At 44.8% G+C, this 18,007-nt stretch overlaps 1 protein-coding gene across 1 annotated transcript in view; it reads right to left on the reverse strand.

The window, feature by feature from the left end:
• LOC145360007 (coiled-coil domain-containing protein 27-like) overlaps nucleotides 1-17,732 on the reverse strand; it is a 40,016-nt gene extending 22,284 nt beyond the window's left edge. Inside the window, exons 1-5 of the mRNA XM_080214908.1 lie at nucleotides 17,681-17,732; nucleotides 14,051-14,247; nucleotides 9,066-9,111; nucleotides 7,870-8,024; nucleotides 5,608-5,769 (exon numbers count right to left, since the gene is read on the reverse strand). Coding sequence (XP_080071034.1) covers nucleotides 5,608-5,769; nucleotides 7,870-8,024; nucleotides 9,066-9,111; nucleotides 14,051-14,247; nucleotides 17,681-17,732 — 612 coding nt within the window. The remainder of the gene's footprint in view (nucleotides 1-5,607; nucleotides 5,770-7,869; nucleotides 8,025-9,065; nucleotides 9,112-14,050; nucleotides 14,248-17,680) is intronic.
• Between the last annotated feature and the right edge of the window lie 275 nt (nucleotides 17,733-18,007).

Genomic DNA, 18,007 nt, shown 5'->3' on the forward strand with positions numbered 1-18,007 from the left:
ACCCAAGAGAACTCTAACAAATTCAACACAAATTAGGACAGGAACAATTTAAAAATAATTAGCCAAGGCTAATGTACCAATTGGAATTGAACTTCCTTCTTCTTTACAAAAAAAAATTTTATGCACAAAATTTATATTAGTGCATTAGGTAATAGTTCAGATTTGTATCAGACAATATAAGACATGCCTAGATGCCTCACTCCACTTAAAATGACAAGTTATATTTACAATGTACATCTCATGTCAACCATTCTCTTGTACATGAAGCATATACAGGTTTCAGTCCCACTGTGTACCCAGGGATGAAAGGTCTCAGAGCGTGACATTTCCCCAGTGACACTTTGCAGCAGCTGCTCCATGATCTACTGTGTTCCTCAGTGCATAGTTCTGGATCTTGGAATGTGCCAGTCTGCCAACATTCAGGACAGAATTTTACAGCCTTCCTTCCTGCCAGCAAGATTTTCAGGTCCTGCCAAAGTCAATGGACTTTTTAAGGGCTTGCTACATTTTTCCAGTCCCGTCCCCACCATGAGAGGGCTGTGAAATCTCCCGGTGCTGACAGTTCTTAGATCTAGAAGGCCAACAAGTTTGGAGCAGACCAAAGAGGAACTTTCACCAAGACTGAAATGTAATTTCCTGCTACGACGGCAGAGTTCAGTACTGGAGAAGGATCATACGGCAGGAATTTGTGCCACAACAGCTCTGCCACTAAAACATTTTACAAAATTTAAGGACAAATGGCGATCTTACACTCATCATTAGACTTGTCAAAACTAAAAAGCATTGGAGTAGGATATAGCCGCGCATCTGAAACCTGAGTGTGACTATTCCTGTCAAGAAAGGCTGAGAACACAGCCTTGTAGGGCACGGGTGTTGAGGATGATGGTGGAGGAGGTGTTGTTGCCTATCCTCACTGATTGTGGTCTGTGGTCTGGTAGATTTATTCTCAGCTAATAAAGAGGGAGGGGGAGGTGTGGAACAGGGGGTATGGATGGTTGAAACAAAGTTGATTAATTTAAAATAGGGACCACCTTTCCTTTGGGGAAAGGAAATGGAGGAAATTTGCATGGTGTTCCCTACAATTCTACTGGACGTCCCTTAGCCAAGCTTAAAAGAGAGAAGATCTTGCAGTTGTGAGACATATCTGCCAGAAAGTATTTTTGAAGAGGTTGTGCAGGAAGTTCAGTGGCTTCCTAGGATATTAGTAACTGAGATAAATTAATAAATTGGGGCTGCAATGGTCAGTATCACTGGACTATTAATCCAGAAACTCAGCTAAGGTTCTGGGGACCCAGGTTCGAAAAATATCTGGAGTTAAGGATCTACTTGATGACCATGAAACCATTGTCAACTGTCAGAAAAACCCATCTGGTTCACTGGTGTCCTTTAGGGAAGGAAATCTGCTGTCCTCACACGGTTTGACTACATATGACTCCAGGCCCATAGCAATGTTGTGACTCTCAACTGCACAAGGGCAACTAGGGATGGGCAATAAATGCTGGCCAGCTAGTGACGCCCATGTTTCACAATTGAATAAAATAAAATCTATCTGAGACTCAAACCCTCAGTATTATTACTAACTGGATTATTAATCATGACTGACTCGGACACTAATCACAACAAAATGGTTACTTTCTCTACATTGATGCTATTTTGGATGCTGTCAATTGCAAACTAAATGTACGAGCAGTCAAAATTTCTCATACATTTGCCCATTTAGTTTGCATTGGCTGAGATGGGAAGATGTATTCAGAGGTAACAGGAACAGGGCAGCTCAACTCAAAAAATCAGAACACAGCAGCTTCTGAGACAATAGCAAGACCTGAAAAATGATTGGTTCCCGGAGTCAACAACAACTTGAATTTATATAGCACCTTTAACATTGCAAAATACTTTACATTAGTGTGATTGAATATTGACACTGAGCCAAAGGAGGAGATACTAGGAGGTGGCTGACTTAAGGTTTGGCAAAATGAGGTAGATTTTTGATTTGAATTAATTTGTTTTGATTTGATTATTGTCACAGGTATTAGCATACAGTGAAAAGTATTGTTTCTTGAGTGCTGTATAGACAAAGCATATCATTCACAGAGAAGGAAACAAGAGAGTGCAGAATGTACTGTCACAGTCATAACTACAGAGTAGAGAAAGATCAACTTAATGCGAGGTAAGTCCATTCAAAAGTCTGACAGCAGCAGGGAAGAAGTTGTTCTTGAGTCGGTTGGTACATGACCTCAGACTTTTGTATCTTTTCCCTGAAGGAAGAAGGTGGAAGAGAGAATGTCCAGAGTGCGTGGAGTCCTTAATTATGCTGGCTGCTTTGCCAAGGCAGCAGGAAGTGTAGACTGAGTCAATGGATGGGAGGCTGGTTTGTGTGATGGATTGGGGCTACATTCATCATCTTTTGTAGTTCCTTGTGGCCTTGGGCAGAGCAGGAGCCATACCAAGCTGTGATACAACCAGAAAGAATGCTTTCTATGGTGCATCTGTAAAAGTTGGAGAGGGTTGTAGCTGACATGCCAAATTTCCTGGTCTTCTGAGAAAGTAAGGGCATTGGTGGACTTTCTTAACTATAGTGTCAGCTTGGGGAGACCAGGACAGGTTGTTGGTGATCTGGACACCTAAAAACTTGAAGCACTGGACCCTTTCTACTTCATCCCCATTGATGTGGACAGAGGCATGTTTTCCTTTACATTTCTTGAAATCGAAGACAATCTCCTTTGTTTTGTTGACATTGAGGGAGGGATTATTGTTGCCGCACCAGTTCACCAGACTCTCTATCTCATTCCTGTACTCTACCTTGTCATTGTTTGAGATCCGACCCACTACGGTGGTGTCATCAGCAAACTTGAAAATCAAATTGGAGGGGAATTTGGCCAAACCGTCATAGGTGTATAAGGAGTATAGTAGGGGGCTGAGAACACAGCCTTGTAGGGCACGGGTGTTGAGGATGATGGTGGAGGAGGTGTTGTTGCCGATCCTTACTGACTGTGGTCTGTGAGATTTATTCTCAGCTAATAAAGAGGGAGGGGGAGGTGTGGAACAGGGGGTACAGATGATTAAAACAAAGTTGATTAATTTAAAATAGGGACCACAGAGTGCCCTATATATACCAAGGATATCACAGTGTGCCTCACACATATATGTATTATACAAAGGTATTGTCTGTATAAGCACATATATAATCATTTTCAAACAAATATTAAACTGTAAGATTTAAACTGTATTTTTGGATTTTTGGCCAACAAGCAAATTATCCCTAATGGGATAATGGGAAATAAGCTAAACTAATAGCAGACCACATTCTTTTGGAACAATGAAGCATACAGTAGATACCCTGTTATCAGGGGTAGGCCAGGCAGCTACAAGCTACAAAGGTTCTTGAAATGAATAGATGGATTTAATTCCAGCTGTAATGAATAGATGTATTTAGCCTCCACAGATGAAAGGGACAGAAAACAGACAAGAAAGAGTTCCAGTTCCCAGGACTGCAGGCGTTAGGAGTGATTCTTGAACCTACTGGATTTGTGTAGGTAAGGTTACTAGGCAACGGTGGGGGGATGGTGGGAAGACTCATAGATCTTCTGGGTTCGATTGACTAATGAATTCCTAATTCTGCTAGAAGGTAGAATGAAATTGGTCTAAGTAAATTAGGTGCATTTATGTAATTGGACCGTTCAGCTTAGATAACAAGTTTGTTCGAAGACCAAATCTTCGGAAAAGCATACCTGTTGTACTGTAACGTCAGAGAGAAGTCGGATCTTCTGGCTGTCTCTTTCCCAATACGTCATGGTCTTTGACTGTCTCCTGTCTTTCACAAGTCTGCATTAGATGCGATCAGCTGAATACAAGATTCACCCACCATTCCGCTCCCCCCCCCAATAGGGAAACTCCGAGAAAATCCCATTCCAAGGTGAAAAGACAGTGAGATTTAAAGTGGGAATTCTAGAGTTTGGGCCAGGTGACATTGCTCCCAACGTGGGGAGATATTCGCAGGGCCAGAATGTAAAATTCTTCAAGTATTGCAAGGCTGGAGGAGGTTTACATGCAGTGATTTGAACAAGATTTGAACAAGTGTGGAAGGATATGTTGGCCTTGGAGGGAGTGCAGAGGAGGTTCACTGGACTGATACTGGAGATGAGGGGGTTGGACTATGAAGAGAGGCTGAATAGACTGGGTCTGTACTCGTTGGAGTTTAGAAGGATGAGGGGAGATCTTATAGAGACGTATAAGATAATGAAAGGGATGGATAGGGTAGAGGTAGAGAGATTCTTCCCGCTTAGAAAGGATAGTAGGACTAGAGGGCACAGCCTCAAGATAAGGGGGGGTGCAGTTTAGATAGGAGTTGAGGACGAACTTCTTCACTCAAAGGGAGGTGAATCTCTGGAATTCTCTGCCCGTTGAAGTGGTGGAGGCTGCCTCGCTAGATATATTTAAGTCACAGGTAGATAGGTTTTTGATAGGGGAATTAAGGGTTATGGGGAGAAAATGGGAAAGTGGAACTGATCCACTTCAGATCAGCCATGATCTTATTGAGTGGCGGGGCAGGCTCGAAGGGCTAGGTGGCCTACTCCTGCTCCTATTTCTTATGTTCTTAAGAGGGTGAGAATTTTAAATTGTGGGCGTTAGAGAAACAGAAGCTAATGGCAGCAAGCAATGGGAAAGATGTGTGAGCAGTTAGAGTATGGGCTGCAGAGCTCTGGATAATATGTGGGAGGAGGGTATTTAGAACATCTTACAGGGAAGTAGAGAATTAGCTCAGGTGAAAAAGGTACCGACAAGGGTTTTGGTCACAGACAGCCTGATCCCCAAGGCACACACGGGGAATGTTATGGAGGTGGAAGTAGGTGACAGAGAGGATATGGGATCAGAAACTCAAGTTGACCAAAGAGTGTGCTGAGGTTGCTGACTGCAGTTCATGGCTGGAGGGGGGAATGAGGGAATCAGAGTTGAGGACACAGATTCTGGCAGCGGCTGAGGTGGACAACTTCAGTCGTCCCAATGGACAAAATCGTGGCTCATTTAGGATTGGATGTCTGGCAAACATATTAGCAAGCTGGAGCCCTGAAGAGACATGGTGGAGAGATAAAGGTGGCTCATGGTCACGATCAATTGATTTACAGGCTTTCTCTGTCAAATGCCAGATATGGCACGTGCTTCTATCTGTTTCTGTCAGTCATGAGGCTGTCACCACCAGAGGCTATTGCTTGAGGGGCAACAATCTGCATTGAACATGGCTGAACAGGAAACCCTCCCACTCTTACTGCCTGTCATGGTCATCAACCTGATTGGTCACATTATAAATACACTTGTGTGGCCATCATGTCTTGCAGTGGGACTATAGGCAGCATCGCTGCCCACACGACCCTCCGTAATCAAATATGTTCCCAACAAGCCTAGTTCAGAAACTTTTCTCCATTCGTTAAAGCAGTTTAGGTACAACCCTGTGAAAAGATGGAGAGAGTGAAGCTGTTCTAGAGTTGACAAGAACAATTTATTTTAGTGTCAGTTATCTCTGCGTGTGGCACTGATGGACAAGGAATTTGCGATGGATATTTGGGAGCAGATGCATTAGTTTTTGGTCTTGTTGCAATTTCAGTTTCTCACCTGTGTTTTTATTGTGTTGCTGTCAACGGCTTTATTCAGTTCTTGTGTTAATTTGGCGACTTGGTCTTCCAGACTTGCAATTATCCTATCCTTTCTTTTGGATTCAGCCTCATACTCAGAGAGCATTTTCACTTTATCTTCCAAAATCATGACACATTTCTCCTGTTTCCACAAAAAGAAGCAGATTATGTTGGTGGTGCAGGAGTCCAGTGTGGAAATGAAATTGTAATTCCAGCTATGGCCAAATATTTAATTCACTTTGTTCTGCAAGATTAAGGATGCTCACTTCAAATAAAGCACCATGGGATTACTAGGACTTGTGAAACTATAGTGAAAAGCAGTTAAAAACTGCAGAAGTAGATGTGGAAATTAAGTTACAACAACAGGCAACTCTGTCAGTAAAAATGAAAACAAGACCTCAATGAGGACAGCGGGGGGTTGTGAGTCTCTTAGGAAAGAGACTAATCAAACTTCTGTCAGTTTCATAAACGCTGCATTCCTGGCCTTGGCTACAGGATGAAACAAAGACAAGTTACCATGACAAATACCAAAGAATAAGATATGTTAACATTTACGCTAATGAAGGAGACAGTTTTCTGTTGGATAAGAAAGGGGAAAAAACAATGACTAATGGACTATCGGTGGCACAGTGGTTATCACTGCTGCCTCATGGCACCAGGAACCCAGGTTCGATTCCTGGCTTGGGTCACTATCTGTGTGGAGTTTGCACTTTCTCCCCGTGTCTGCATGGGTTTCCTCGGGGTGCTCTGATTTCCTCTCACAGTCCTGGTGGTTAGATGTGTTGGCCGTACTAAATTCTCCCTCAGTGTACCCAAACAGGCACTGGACTGTGGCGACTAGGGAGTTTTCACAGTAACTTCATTGCAGTGTTAATATAAGCCTACTTGCGACGAATAACTTACGCTTAATGCATGCAAATGAAGGATGAGAAAGTTGCTGGTTTCTCATTCGCTGTAATTAACTATAACTGCTAATTATCTGTATGAATCAACAGAACGCCAGCGTGAAAGTCAGTGTGTCTGCTCTCCCTGCTGGCAAGTTAATAAACGATTGGAGTACTCACCATGCATCGTTTGGTTAACCCTCAATGCCAGCAGACATGCAGACAGGAAGCCGAGGTTTAATTCCACAGCATTCCTCCTCCAGGGGTCAGGCTGGCTGACAGGCCCGGCCTCCGGGATTCTGATTCCCGTTACTCTGAGGTGAATCCGAGATGGGTGCCCCGCTGACATGTTTCAGTCGCATCATTCTGTATTCTAATTGGCTGTTGCAATCCAGGAAGTTAACTGAATTCTCCAAGTGAGTTGAGGACAGCTATTCCGTTTCACTGTTTAATATTTAACTCACACCCAGGAGTGTATCAGACACCCTTCCCACGCCTCAGTCAAACTTGGCTTGGAGCTGGTTTACTCACCCGTTATGGACTCTTCTCATTAACATCAAACTGCACTCAATCCCACACACTCACCCACGTTCAAATTCTATTCATTGGCTTGCTTTCTCCATCTAACTATCGAACAGTTTCTTGCTCTCCCACAGGGTTTCCCATCACGGAAAAATTTCCCATTAACTTCAAACTATCACCTAGGCTGCCCTCCCCTTTGTTCCCATTTTAATTAAAACATCTCACGGGAATTGGCACAGTGGTTAGTACTGCTGTCTCACAGCGCCAGAGACCCGGGTTTGATTCCGGCCTCGACTAATTGTCTGCTTGGAGTTTGCACATTCACACCATGTCTGCGTGGGTTTTCTCTGGGTGCTCTGGTTTCTTCCCACACTCTAAAGATGTGCAGGTTGGGGGGAGGGGGGGTTAACTGGGTAAATATGTGGCGTTTTGTGCATTGGGCCTGGATGGGATTGTGGTCGGTGCAGACCCGATGGGCCAAAAGGCCTCTTCCTGCCCATTAAGGATTGTATGGTTCTACGAATGGTTTGGAAATGGAACTTAGCGTTCTGTTTAATAATCATGTTATAATTTCTGCTCAGAATCAGCCTGGTGTAATTTGAATGGGGATAATGGGAAATGTGGTACAGCAGTTTGGTGGCATCTCGCTCACCTGTTCTGTATCAATACCAATGGTACCCAGGATGAAAATGTAAACCACTAATCTCCTGTAAGTACCTATAAAGATTGTAAACACCAATACTGATTCTTCTCTCTTTCCCAACTCTGGATGAACCTGGTCCTAATACAGTGAACAATCTACAAATGTTAACAGTTACATCCTGGTTATTTTGTACCTTTTCATGCAACACGGCAGCATACCAAGGGACACTATCATTGGAAACGCTGTGTTCTGCTTGGTTGTCGCAGTCCAAGCACTCAACTGAATTCTCCAGGTGAACTGCAGATGGGTGGTCATTTCTACTTTTGAAGATGAAAGAATGGGCTGAGGCTGAGGAGAGAAAATTTCAAGAATCAATGAAAATTAGTCAGTGTCTCTGAAAAATTATTCATTACCGTGTTCAGGTATTTCAGATTGTCACACTTTTTCCCGTACAAGACTCACATATGACTCCAGATAGTGTTCACATTTTCATCTTGAAGAAACGCAGTCACATTTTCTAATTCTTATTTTTCATTTGTACCAAACAGAACTTCTTTGAGCATCTTGTCACTGTAATTCACTCCATTCTGTGTCACCAAGAGTGAGATTCTCACATTAAACCTGCCCTTCTGCTCCTGAATCAGACTTATTACAGAAATGATGTCAAGACCTTAGATAGGCACTGAGAATGTTTATCAAGATGTTACAAAGGATGAGAGACTTCAGATATGAGGAGAAGCTGGAAAAGTTTGGAGCGTTTTCCTTGCATTAGAGATATGCAAGAGGGAATCTAATTGAGGGTTTCAATACATTGGGAGATTTCAATAGAGTTTTTAAGGGAAAACAAATCTTTGTGGTCAATAACCAGATTCAAAACTGGCAAATGGGGTGAAGGGGCAATAAAGCCAAATATTTTCGCTCAGGGAATTCCTGAACCTGATGTGTGATTGGTTACAGACGGAAAGCAGAGCTTTTCATCCCAGTATTCTGGACAGATGTATTTTAAACTCAGTACCCAGCATGCTGATCCAGAGTGTCAGGCAATCCGTTCTCCTCTCATAAAACCACAAGACCATAAGACATAGGAGCAGAATTAGGCCACTCGGCCCATTGAGTTTGCTCTGTCATTCAATCATGACTGATAGCTTTTTCATCCCCATCTTGTACAAATCCTCTAAACTTTGCTCTCTGTCTATCATCTTGAGATGATGGTTTGCACCTTGATGGTCAATACCATTAGCCATTGTCTGATCTGGCTCGGAAACCCAGACTGGCAATGCAATCTCTGTCGTCTTCTCTGCAGGTGAAGACAGTGAGAAGGTTTTGTTACTGGCACACTAAATACACACATTGTATCATTCAACAGAACAATCTTTCCACGGATCTTACCATCTGTGTTTCTGTTGATTACAGATGCCTTGTTTGTGACGAGATTCTGTGTTAAAAAGCAAAAAACAGAACTTTCTCACTTTGATGAATCTATTTCCACTGCTGAAGAAATCTAGGTTGCATGCACACAATTAGAATAAACCTAAAAGTTATGTTTATTAATGGAGAGTTCATGACAATGACAAAGTCTAATAATATTTTAATAGAATCTCTACAGGGCAGAAGAGGCCATTCAGCCCATTGAGTCAGCACCAACTCTCCGACAGAGTAACTTACCCAAACCCTTCTCCTGTAAACCCACACATTTCCCATGGCTAATCCATCTAATGTACACATCTTGGGATTCTAAGGGGCAATTTAGCATGGTCAATCCATCTAATCTGCACATCTTTGGATTTGGGAGGAAACTGAAGCACCTCACCTACAGGAAACCCACACAGACATGGGGAGAATGTGCAAACTCCGCACAGTCACCCAAGGCTGGAATTGAACCTGGTCTCTGGCACTGTTAGGCAGCAGTGTTAACCACTGTGCTATCATGTCACCAATTCACGAGATTTGATTCCACACAATGACCTAGTTAATCCTCAGTGTAACCACCAAAAATTGGGAACTGTAGCAATGGGTTAGATCATTAGGCAGAACCATGCGGCCTCTCATTGAACAATTATCCCCACCTAACCATCTCCTTGCTATATCTTACAATAATTTATTTTGTCACAAACTGTCCTTATTAATTCCAGTGGTGTCCGATCCTTGCTGGTCTGAAATTCCATTGCTTTCTTTTGAAGTATAAATTAGGGAAATATTTTTTCCTGTACAGCAAATTAAGATGGAAACAAATTCTGTGGGTTACTGCAGTTTAAAAATCCATTGCCCCCTGAATTAAAACTGAAAATGCTGGATAAACTCAGCAGGTCTGACAGCATCTGTGGAGAAAAACAGAATTTCATCAGAGCTGGAACAGCCATACGGACTCCAGACGCTAACTCTTGTCTCTGCACAGACGCCAGACCTGCCAAGTTTATCCAGCATTTTCTACCTTTATCTCTGATTCCCAGCATCCGCAGTATTTTCTTCTCACCCCTGAATCACTCCATGCTTCCCATGAACAGCTCCTTCTCGCAACTGGCTCACTGAGTCTGCAGCTGCTTAAGAATTACACTTGTAAATTCAGGTCCGTGACACTGCACCTTCAACCTCCTGCTTTTCGGAATCTTTTACCCTCAGGTAAAAGAGGGAAAATGTAGAGCCATCAAAAAATTACAACACAGAAGGAGGGCATTTGGCCCATCTTGTTCGTGCTAGCCCAAAGATACCCAGGTGCCCTTTATAATTCCACCTTCCTGCACCCAGCCCTGTAGCTTTCAGCACTTAAAGTGCAGATCCAGGTACTTTTTAAAAGAGTTTTGGATCTCTGTCTCCACCACCAATTCAGTCAGTGAATTCCAGACACCCACCATCCTCTATGTAATAAAATTCTTCCTCAAGTCCCCACTACACTTTCTGCCATTTGAATCTATGCCTCAGTTCTAGAATTCTCCACCAAGGCGAACAATTTTATCCTATCCACTCTATCCCTTCCCCTTATAATTTTGTACACCTCAATCAAGCCTTCTTTGCTGGACAGGAATGTCCAACATTGGACAGGAGAAGACAAACTGGTCCCTCACACCTAATCCATGCTGCCATGGCACACACTATGAGCCTGTATGCCCACATCCCAACCTCCACCAACCAGCTAGGCAATTGTGAAAGTAAAATACTGCAGATGCTGGAGGTCTGAAATAAACACAAAAAATGCTGGAAATACTCGACAGCTGTGGAAAGGAAGTTAATGTTTCTGAGGAAAGGTCAATGATCTGAAACGTTAACTCTGTTTCTCTCCCCACAGATGCTGTCTGACCTGCTGAGTATTTCCAATATTTTCTGTTTTCTATTTGAGCTTTGAAAGGCTCAAACAAAACCCTTGAACAAACCAGAGGGTTGGGGGGAGCGACTCTGGAATAAAGAAGGCTGAGGGGTAACTTGATAGAGTGTTCAAAATTATGAGGGGAAGGGATAGAGTGGACAGGGCAAAATTGTTTCCCTTAGCAGAGAATTCCAGAACCGGAGCATAGATTCAAGATTAGTGACAGTAGGTGTAGAGGGGACGTGAAGAAGAACTTTTCTACGCAGAGGGTGGTGGGTGTCTGGAATTCGCTGCCTGAGTTGGTGGTGGAGGCAGAGACTCTAAACTCTTTCAAAAAGTACCTGGATCTGCACCTTATGTGCTGTAAGCTACAGGGCTATAGGCTGGGTGCAGGAAGGTGGAATTAGAAAGCACACCTGGGTGTTCTTGGGCTGGTATGGAAAAGATGGACCAAATGTCCTCCTTCTGTGCTGTAACTTTTTGATGGTTCTATATTTTCCCTTTTTTACCTGAGGATGGTAGAGCGGACCAAGCTAATTATCCCTGATGACCTCTCTGTTCGCCACCTCCAACCCGAGGCTCCATGACCTGGTGACAGAGGGGATGAGAATCCTGATGGTGCTTTACCACTCACTGAATAAATTTCTTGTGCAGCAGTGTAACGAGCAAAGGTCTGTGTCTGAATCAGCATCAAGGGTTTAATGGAATCAGTTTGTTAAAGTGGAGGAGGAGGTTTGTAAGGAAGGAACAGTGAAAAGCTCCTCACTGTAGTAGGTGGAGAGTACCCTGGCACTCTGAACCACAAGGAAGTAAAGTGGTTGATCTGAAACCTTGCCCATCTTGGTCAGGTCATTAAACTTCTTGTGACACTGCTGTGAGGTCAGGGTCAGCATCAGCTCCACAAGGCCTGGGGCCTGGAGTATTGTGTGCAGTTTTGATGTCCTTATCTGAGGAAGAATGTTCTTGAATTAGAGACAGTACAGCAAAGGTTTATCAGGCTGATTCCTAGGATGGCAGGTTGTCTTATGAGAGATTAAGTCATTTAGGATTATATTCATTGGACTTTACAAGAGTGAGAAGGGATCTTATAGAAACTTACAAAATTCTAACAGGATTAGATAGAGTAGATTCAGAAACAATGTTCCCAATGGTGAGGGAGTCCAGAACTAGGGGTCATAGTATGTGGAGAAGGGGTAAATCATTTTGACCTGAGCTGAGGAGAAATTTCTTCACCCAGAGGGTGGTGAATGTGTGGAATTCACTCCCACAGAATGTAGTTGAGGCCTGATTTCAAGGAGAAATTAGATATAGCTCTTGGGGCTAAAGGGATCATGGGATATGGGGAGGGGTAGGAGGAATCAGGATATTGAATTCGATGATCAGCCATGATTATAATGAATGGTGGAGCTCGAAGGACTGAATAGCCTACTTCTGCTTTTATTTTCTATGTTTCTACAAAACCTATTGTTGAGTCCTCATGCACACACAACCAGTTTTTCTGTCCTGTTCAATATCGAAATGCAGAGTTTGGAGGTCCTTTGACCTTTCTTCAACACCCTTGTCCTCCTTTTAGCTGCCAAATCATTGAATGGCAGATATTCTTGAAGGGTGAGACAAAAAGGTTCATCTGACAGAGTAACAGTGGGAATTCTAATTTGACAAGGACGTGTACTATGAAAAGTCTGACACTGGGAAGTTCTGAAGAAAAAAGGGAGCTTGGCATCTTTGTTCACAGATCTCTGAAGGCACAAAGGCAGGTTAATAAGGTGGTGAAAAAGACATATGGCTCACTTGCCTTTATCAATCGGGGTATAGATTACAAAAGCAGAAAGGTCATATGGAGTTGTATAGAACTTTGGTGAGGCCACAGCTGGAGCAGTGTGTGCAATTTTGGTCGCCACATTACAGGAAGAATGTGAACACACTGGATGGGATGCAGGGGAGATTTACCAGGATGCTGCCTGGGATGGAACATTTAAATTATGAAGAAAGGTTGGATAGGCTTGAGTTGTTTTTGTTGGAGCAGAGAAGACTGAGGGGCGACCTGATCGAGGTGTTCAAGATTATGAGGGGCACGGCCAAGGTGGATAAGGAGCAGCTGTTCCCATTAGTTGAAGGGTCAGTTATGAGGGGACATGAGTTAAAAAAGGAAAAACATTTTTACTCAGAGGGTGGTGATGGTCTAGAATGGGCTGTCTGGGAGGAGGTGGAGGCGGGAAGCCTCACATTCTTTAAAAAGTACCTGGAAGAGTATTTGGCATGACATAACATTCAGAACTATGGGCCAAGAGCTGGCAAGTGGGATTAGGTGGGCAAGTTAGGGCATTTCATGCATCGGTACAGACTCAATGGGCTGAAGGGCCTCTTCTGCACTGCAGTATTCTGTGATTCTGTAATGGACTGAGGATCAGAAACACTTTCTCACTTCGTGTGCATCATTCAGGCCAACTCAAAAGCTGCGTTCAAATTTCAGACCATCCTTAGTAAATTAGTCTCATCTTACACTGGATTCCTTCCGGAGATTCTCTAATATCCCACAATTTCAGCAGCAGGAACCACACATTGCTGTCAACCCAGTGTGCCTCACCAGGTGGCATCTTGGGCCATTCTATCCAATTGCTTTCCTCAATCCTAATCTTACACCTCCCTCCCCTCCCCCCCCCATTAGTAGCTGACCCCAGTATTAATGTGAACAATCTGCCAGGGTGAGATAACTCGATTCCCAGTGCGGCGACTGACTTTGAAAAGAAATTTAACATTTAACCTTCTCCAAGGCAATTAGGGATGGGCAGTAAATGCTGGTCAGTCAGTGATGCCCGTGTCCCACAAATGAATTTTTAAAAAAATAGTAACAAAATACAACTTATTTCTTTATAGGAGTGAAATTAACTAATATTGGCCCAGCTTTGATTTCACACCCAAACATATCCTTGCAAAATTCTAGTGAGTGTAAAACCCATTGCAACGATTTAACATTTGCATCAACAAGGTAGAAATCAGGAAGAATAGACAAATGATTTAATTGTTAAATTCAGAGCAACATGGAATGATTGAGAAAAGCTGCTAAACAAACCTTTCCTGGGGGACAGGTGGCATTTTTCTTTGTCGGATCTTTACTTGCACATTTATATTTGAAAGAGTCTGACTGTGTCTGGTGGTCACTCCTGTGAAAAACAGTAAAACCTCGCATATTCAGGTTGACCTGTTCACTGGCCTTTCTTGTTTTGTGACTGTACAGCCTCAGACCTACCACTGGACACAAATGAAGATCTGTCGTAGATGCAGAAACAAATTATTTATAGCATTAACAAGCTGCTCGATTTACAAAGCCAGTCAATAATTTAGAGATAGAGTCCCTGAGTTGAGGATTGGAACTGAGTGCACTGTACTCCAACTGTTTTCCAAAAAGCAGTGAAGTTATGGCAATTTAAGGTCATGTCAGGGCAAACACCAACAGAGACCAATGGGTGAAATGGTCTGTTCCTGCGCTGTTTGTAATTCCAGATAACTTGATGCAATTTAGAAGGATGAGGGGGAATAGAACATAGAACTTAGAACATTACAGCGCAGAACAGGCCCTTCAGCCCACGATGTTGCGCCGACCAGTTAAAAAACAATGACCCTCTAACTTAAACCAAACCCTTTCCATCCATAAACCTATCCACGGATCTCTTAAACGCCCCCAAACTAGGCGCATTTACAACTGCAGCAGGCAGGGCATTCCAATCCCTCACCACCCTCTGGGTAAAGAACCTATCCCTGACATCCGTCCTATAACTACCACCCCTTAATTTAAAGCTATGCCCCCTCGTGCTAGCTTTCTCATTGAATCTTATAGAATACTGAAAGGCCTGGATAGAATGGAGGTGAGGAAGATGCATCCATTAGTGGGAGAGACTCAGGTCCAAGAGCACAGCCTCAGGACAAAGAGTCGACCCTTCAGAACTGAGATAAGGAGGAATTTCTTCAGCCTGAGGGTGGTGAACCTGTGGAATTCCTTGCCACTGAAGGCTGTGGAGGGCAGGCCATTGAGTGTATTTAAGTGCAGAAGCAGGCCATCAAGCCTGCACTAACAACAATCCCACCCAGCCCCCATCCCTGTAACCACTCATATTTATCCTGCTAGTCCCCCTGGGACAATTTAGTGTGGCCAATCCACCTAACCTTGCACATCTTTGGATTTGATTGGTAAGGGAATCAAAGGTTACAGGGAGAAGGCAGGAGAATGGGGTTGAGAAAATTATCAGTCATGATTGAACGGTGGAGGAGACTTGATGGCCCGAATGGCCTAATTTTGCTCCTATATCTTCTGGTCCTATGGTTTGTACCAACATTTCAAAGGTGACAAAGCATTTGCCTCCAACAAAATTGGACAAAGAACCTCCGTACCTCCAATCCTCTGGAAGCAAAGCCAAGTGGCCAGCCATCACCAATCTGCAGCATGGGGCAACCCAATCCAGACAGCAATCTAAATGATGGTTAACATTGCAGAGCCCTGCAGAAATCTGCAATAACTACAGCTGCTAACACACACTGCGGGGGGACTGTCCCCCCTCACCTCACTGTTTTATCCCCATCACCCCCCCAGACAGAATAACCTCTGAGGTTAATACTCCACAAGTTTAAATGTGTTACCATAAATATCGCATCCTGTGGGGTGATCTCGGGTATTGCATAAAAGGGGATAAACCAATTAATGGGAATGAGATTAAAATGTGATATATTTTAAAATGCCGATGAGGATTTTTGCTTCCGAATTTGGAAGTGTTTTTAAAGCAGGCCCCCCCCCCGGGTGAGTGCCCCTGACTCATCTCAAATACCGGCTCCGTGCTATCCCGGAGGCTCAGGTCGATGGGCTGAATGGCCTCACAGATTGGAGAGTGGCGGCGGGGAGGGACCGGCAGTCGGGGCTGCCCCGTTCCGGTAACGGGCGGCTCCGGAGTGAACAGGTCACCGCCCCCCAAAGGGGAAGGGAACTGAGGCCAAGGCGTTGCTTAGCAACCTGGGCAGCTCATAAATGGGAGCTCTGTGCGCCTGCGCTCTTCCTGCACCTCCCCCCGCCTCCCCCGGATCCTGTCAAAGACCCCCACCCACACACTTCCTCAATCCCCCCCCCAGACCTCCTCTTTACACCCCCACAGACCTCCTCACCACCCCGACCCCCAGACCTCCTCTCTACACCCCCTCACCTCCACAGCACCCCCCCAGACCTCCTCTCTACACCCCCACACCTCCTCACCCCCCCAGACCTCCTCTCTACACCCCCACACCTCCTCACCCCCCCAGACCTCCTCTCTATATCCCCACACCTCCTCACCCCCCCCAGACCTCCTCTCTATATCCCTACAGACCTCCTCACCACCCCGACCCCCAGACCTCCTCTCTACACCCCCTCACCTCCACAGCACCCCCCCAGACCTCCTCTCTATATCCCCACACCACCCCCCTCACAGACCTCCTCTCTACACCCCCACAGACCTCCTCACCACCCCGACCCAGACCTCCTCTCTACACCCCCACACCTCCTCACCCCCCCCAGACCTCCTCTCTACACCCCCACACCTCCTCACCCCTCCCAGACCTCCTCTCTACACCCCCAGACCTCCTCACCCCCCCAGACCTCCTCCTCTACACCCCCACACCTCCTCAATCCCCCTCAGACCTCCTCACTCTCCCCAGACCTCCTCTCTACACCCCCACACCTCCTCTCTATATCGCCACACCCTCTCCTTCCCCTGAAGATTCTCAAAGGCAGGAAGCTCTGAAACAGCCCCCCCCTCCCTGCCCCAAACCTAGTGCACGCCCCAAGACCCAGATCTCCCATTCAGAGGAGCCTGGCTAGCCTGGGAAAAGGCACACACACTGTGCCCACACTGGCTGCTACTTGCAATGCACTGACTGAAAGCATTCTCATCTCCTTCTGATTTTACTGGAAGTTGGTGAGTTCCTCTTGATATCTGAGTTTGATTGCATCCCATATTTCTTCATTGTTGTACAGTGGGGGTATCCCTGGTGCCTTTGGGATGGGACAGCTTGGCTGGTTCTTGTTTGGTAACATTAGGGCAACTCAGCACCAACACTGTGGATCCATCAGCTCCCCACTGTTAGAACACATTTGGCAGTAATTACTCGTGTGAGCAACACTCAGGGTTTTTCTCAGGTAACCTGAACTGGAAACACACTAACAGAAGAATTAGTGGCAGCAGTAAGCCATTTGGCCCCTCAAGTCTGCGCTGCCACCCAATAAAATCATGGTGCCCTGGTTGGGTTCTTAACCCTACTTCCCTCTCCTCCAGAAACTTTGATTCTCTTGTCCATCAGGAATGTGTCTAACTCAGCTTTGAATTCATTCAATGACCCAGCCAGCTCTGCAGGCTGGGGGGGAAGGGGGAGAATTCCACAGACTAACCACTCCCGACAGAAAATAAATCCTCCTCATCTCTGAGGGCCAATTTTAGCATGGCCAGTCAACCTAACCTGCACATCTTTGTGAGTGAGAGAACTAGAGCCCCCACGCCCATGTTTTAATAAGGCCACCTTTCATTCTTTCAAACACCAACCAAGCCAAATTGGCCAATCACATTGCAAAGATGAGGAAGAGACTATTGTTGGAAAGCAGGAACCATCTGGGGGTTTGTAACTGCCCCCCACACTCTGCCCCCCCTACACACACTGCCCCCCCCCAGCCCCCTCACAGAGATACCATCCTGAGATGACTCATTCTCTCCATTTCCATTCCAACGCTGGTGTTGCATTCTTAAAGCAAGGTTGTCCCCTGAATTAATCCTGTCATAACATGGAGATGCCAGCGTTGGACTGGGGTAAGCACAGTAAGAAGTCTCACAATACCAGGTTAAAGTCCAACAGGTTTATTTGGTAGCACATGCTTTTGGAGCATTGCTCGTTCTTCAGGTGAATGAGGCGTTATGTTCACAAACAGGGCATATAAAAACACAAACTCAATTTACAAGATAATGATTGGAATGCAAGTCTTTACAGGTAATCAAATCTTAAAGGTACAGACAATGTG

The sequence above is a fragment of the Carcharhinus amblyrhynchos genome, chromosome 30 (genome assembly GCF_965287045.1).
Source record: "Carcharhinus amblyrhynchos chromosome 30, sCarAmb.v2.hapA, whole genome shotgun sequence".
Taxonomy (NCBI): Eukaryota; Metazoa; Chordata; class Chondrichthyes; order Carcharhiniformes; family Carcharhinidae; genus Carcharhinus; species Carcharhinus amblyrhynchos.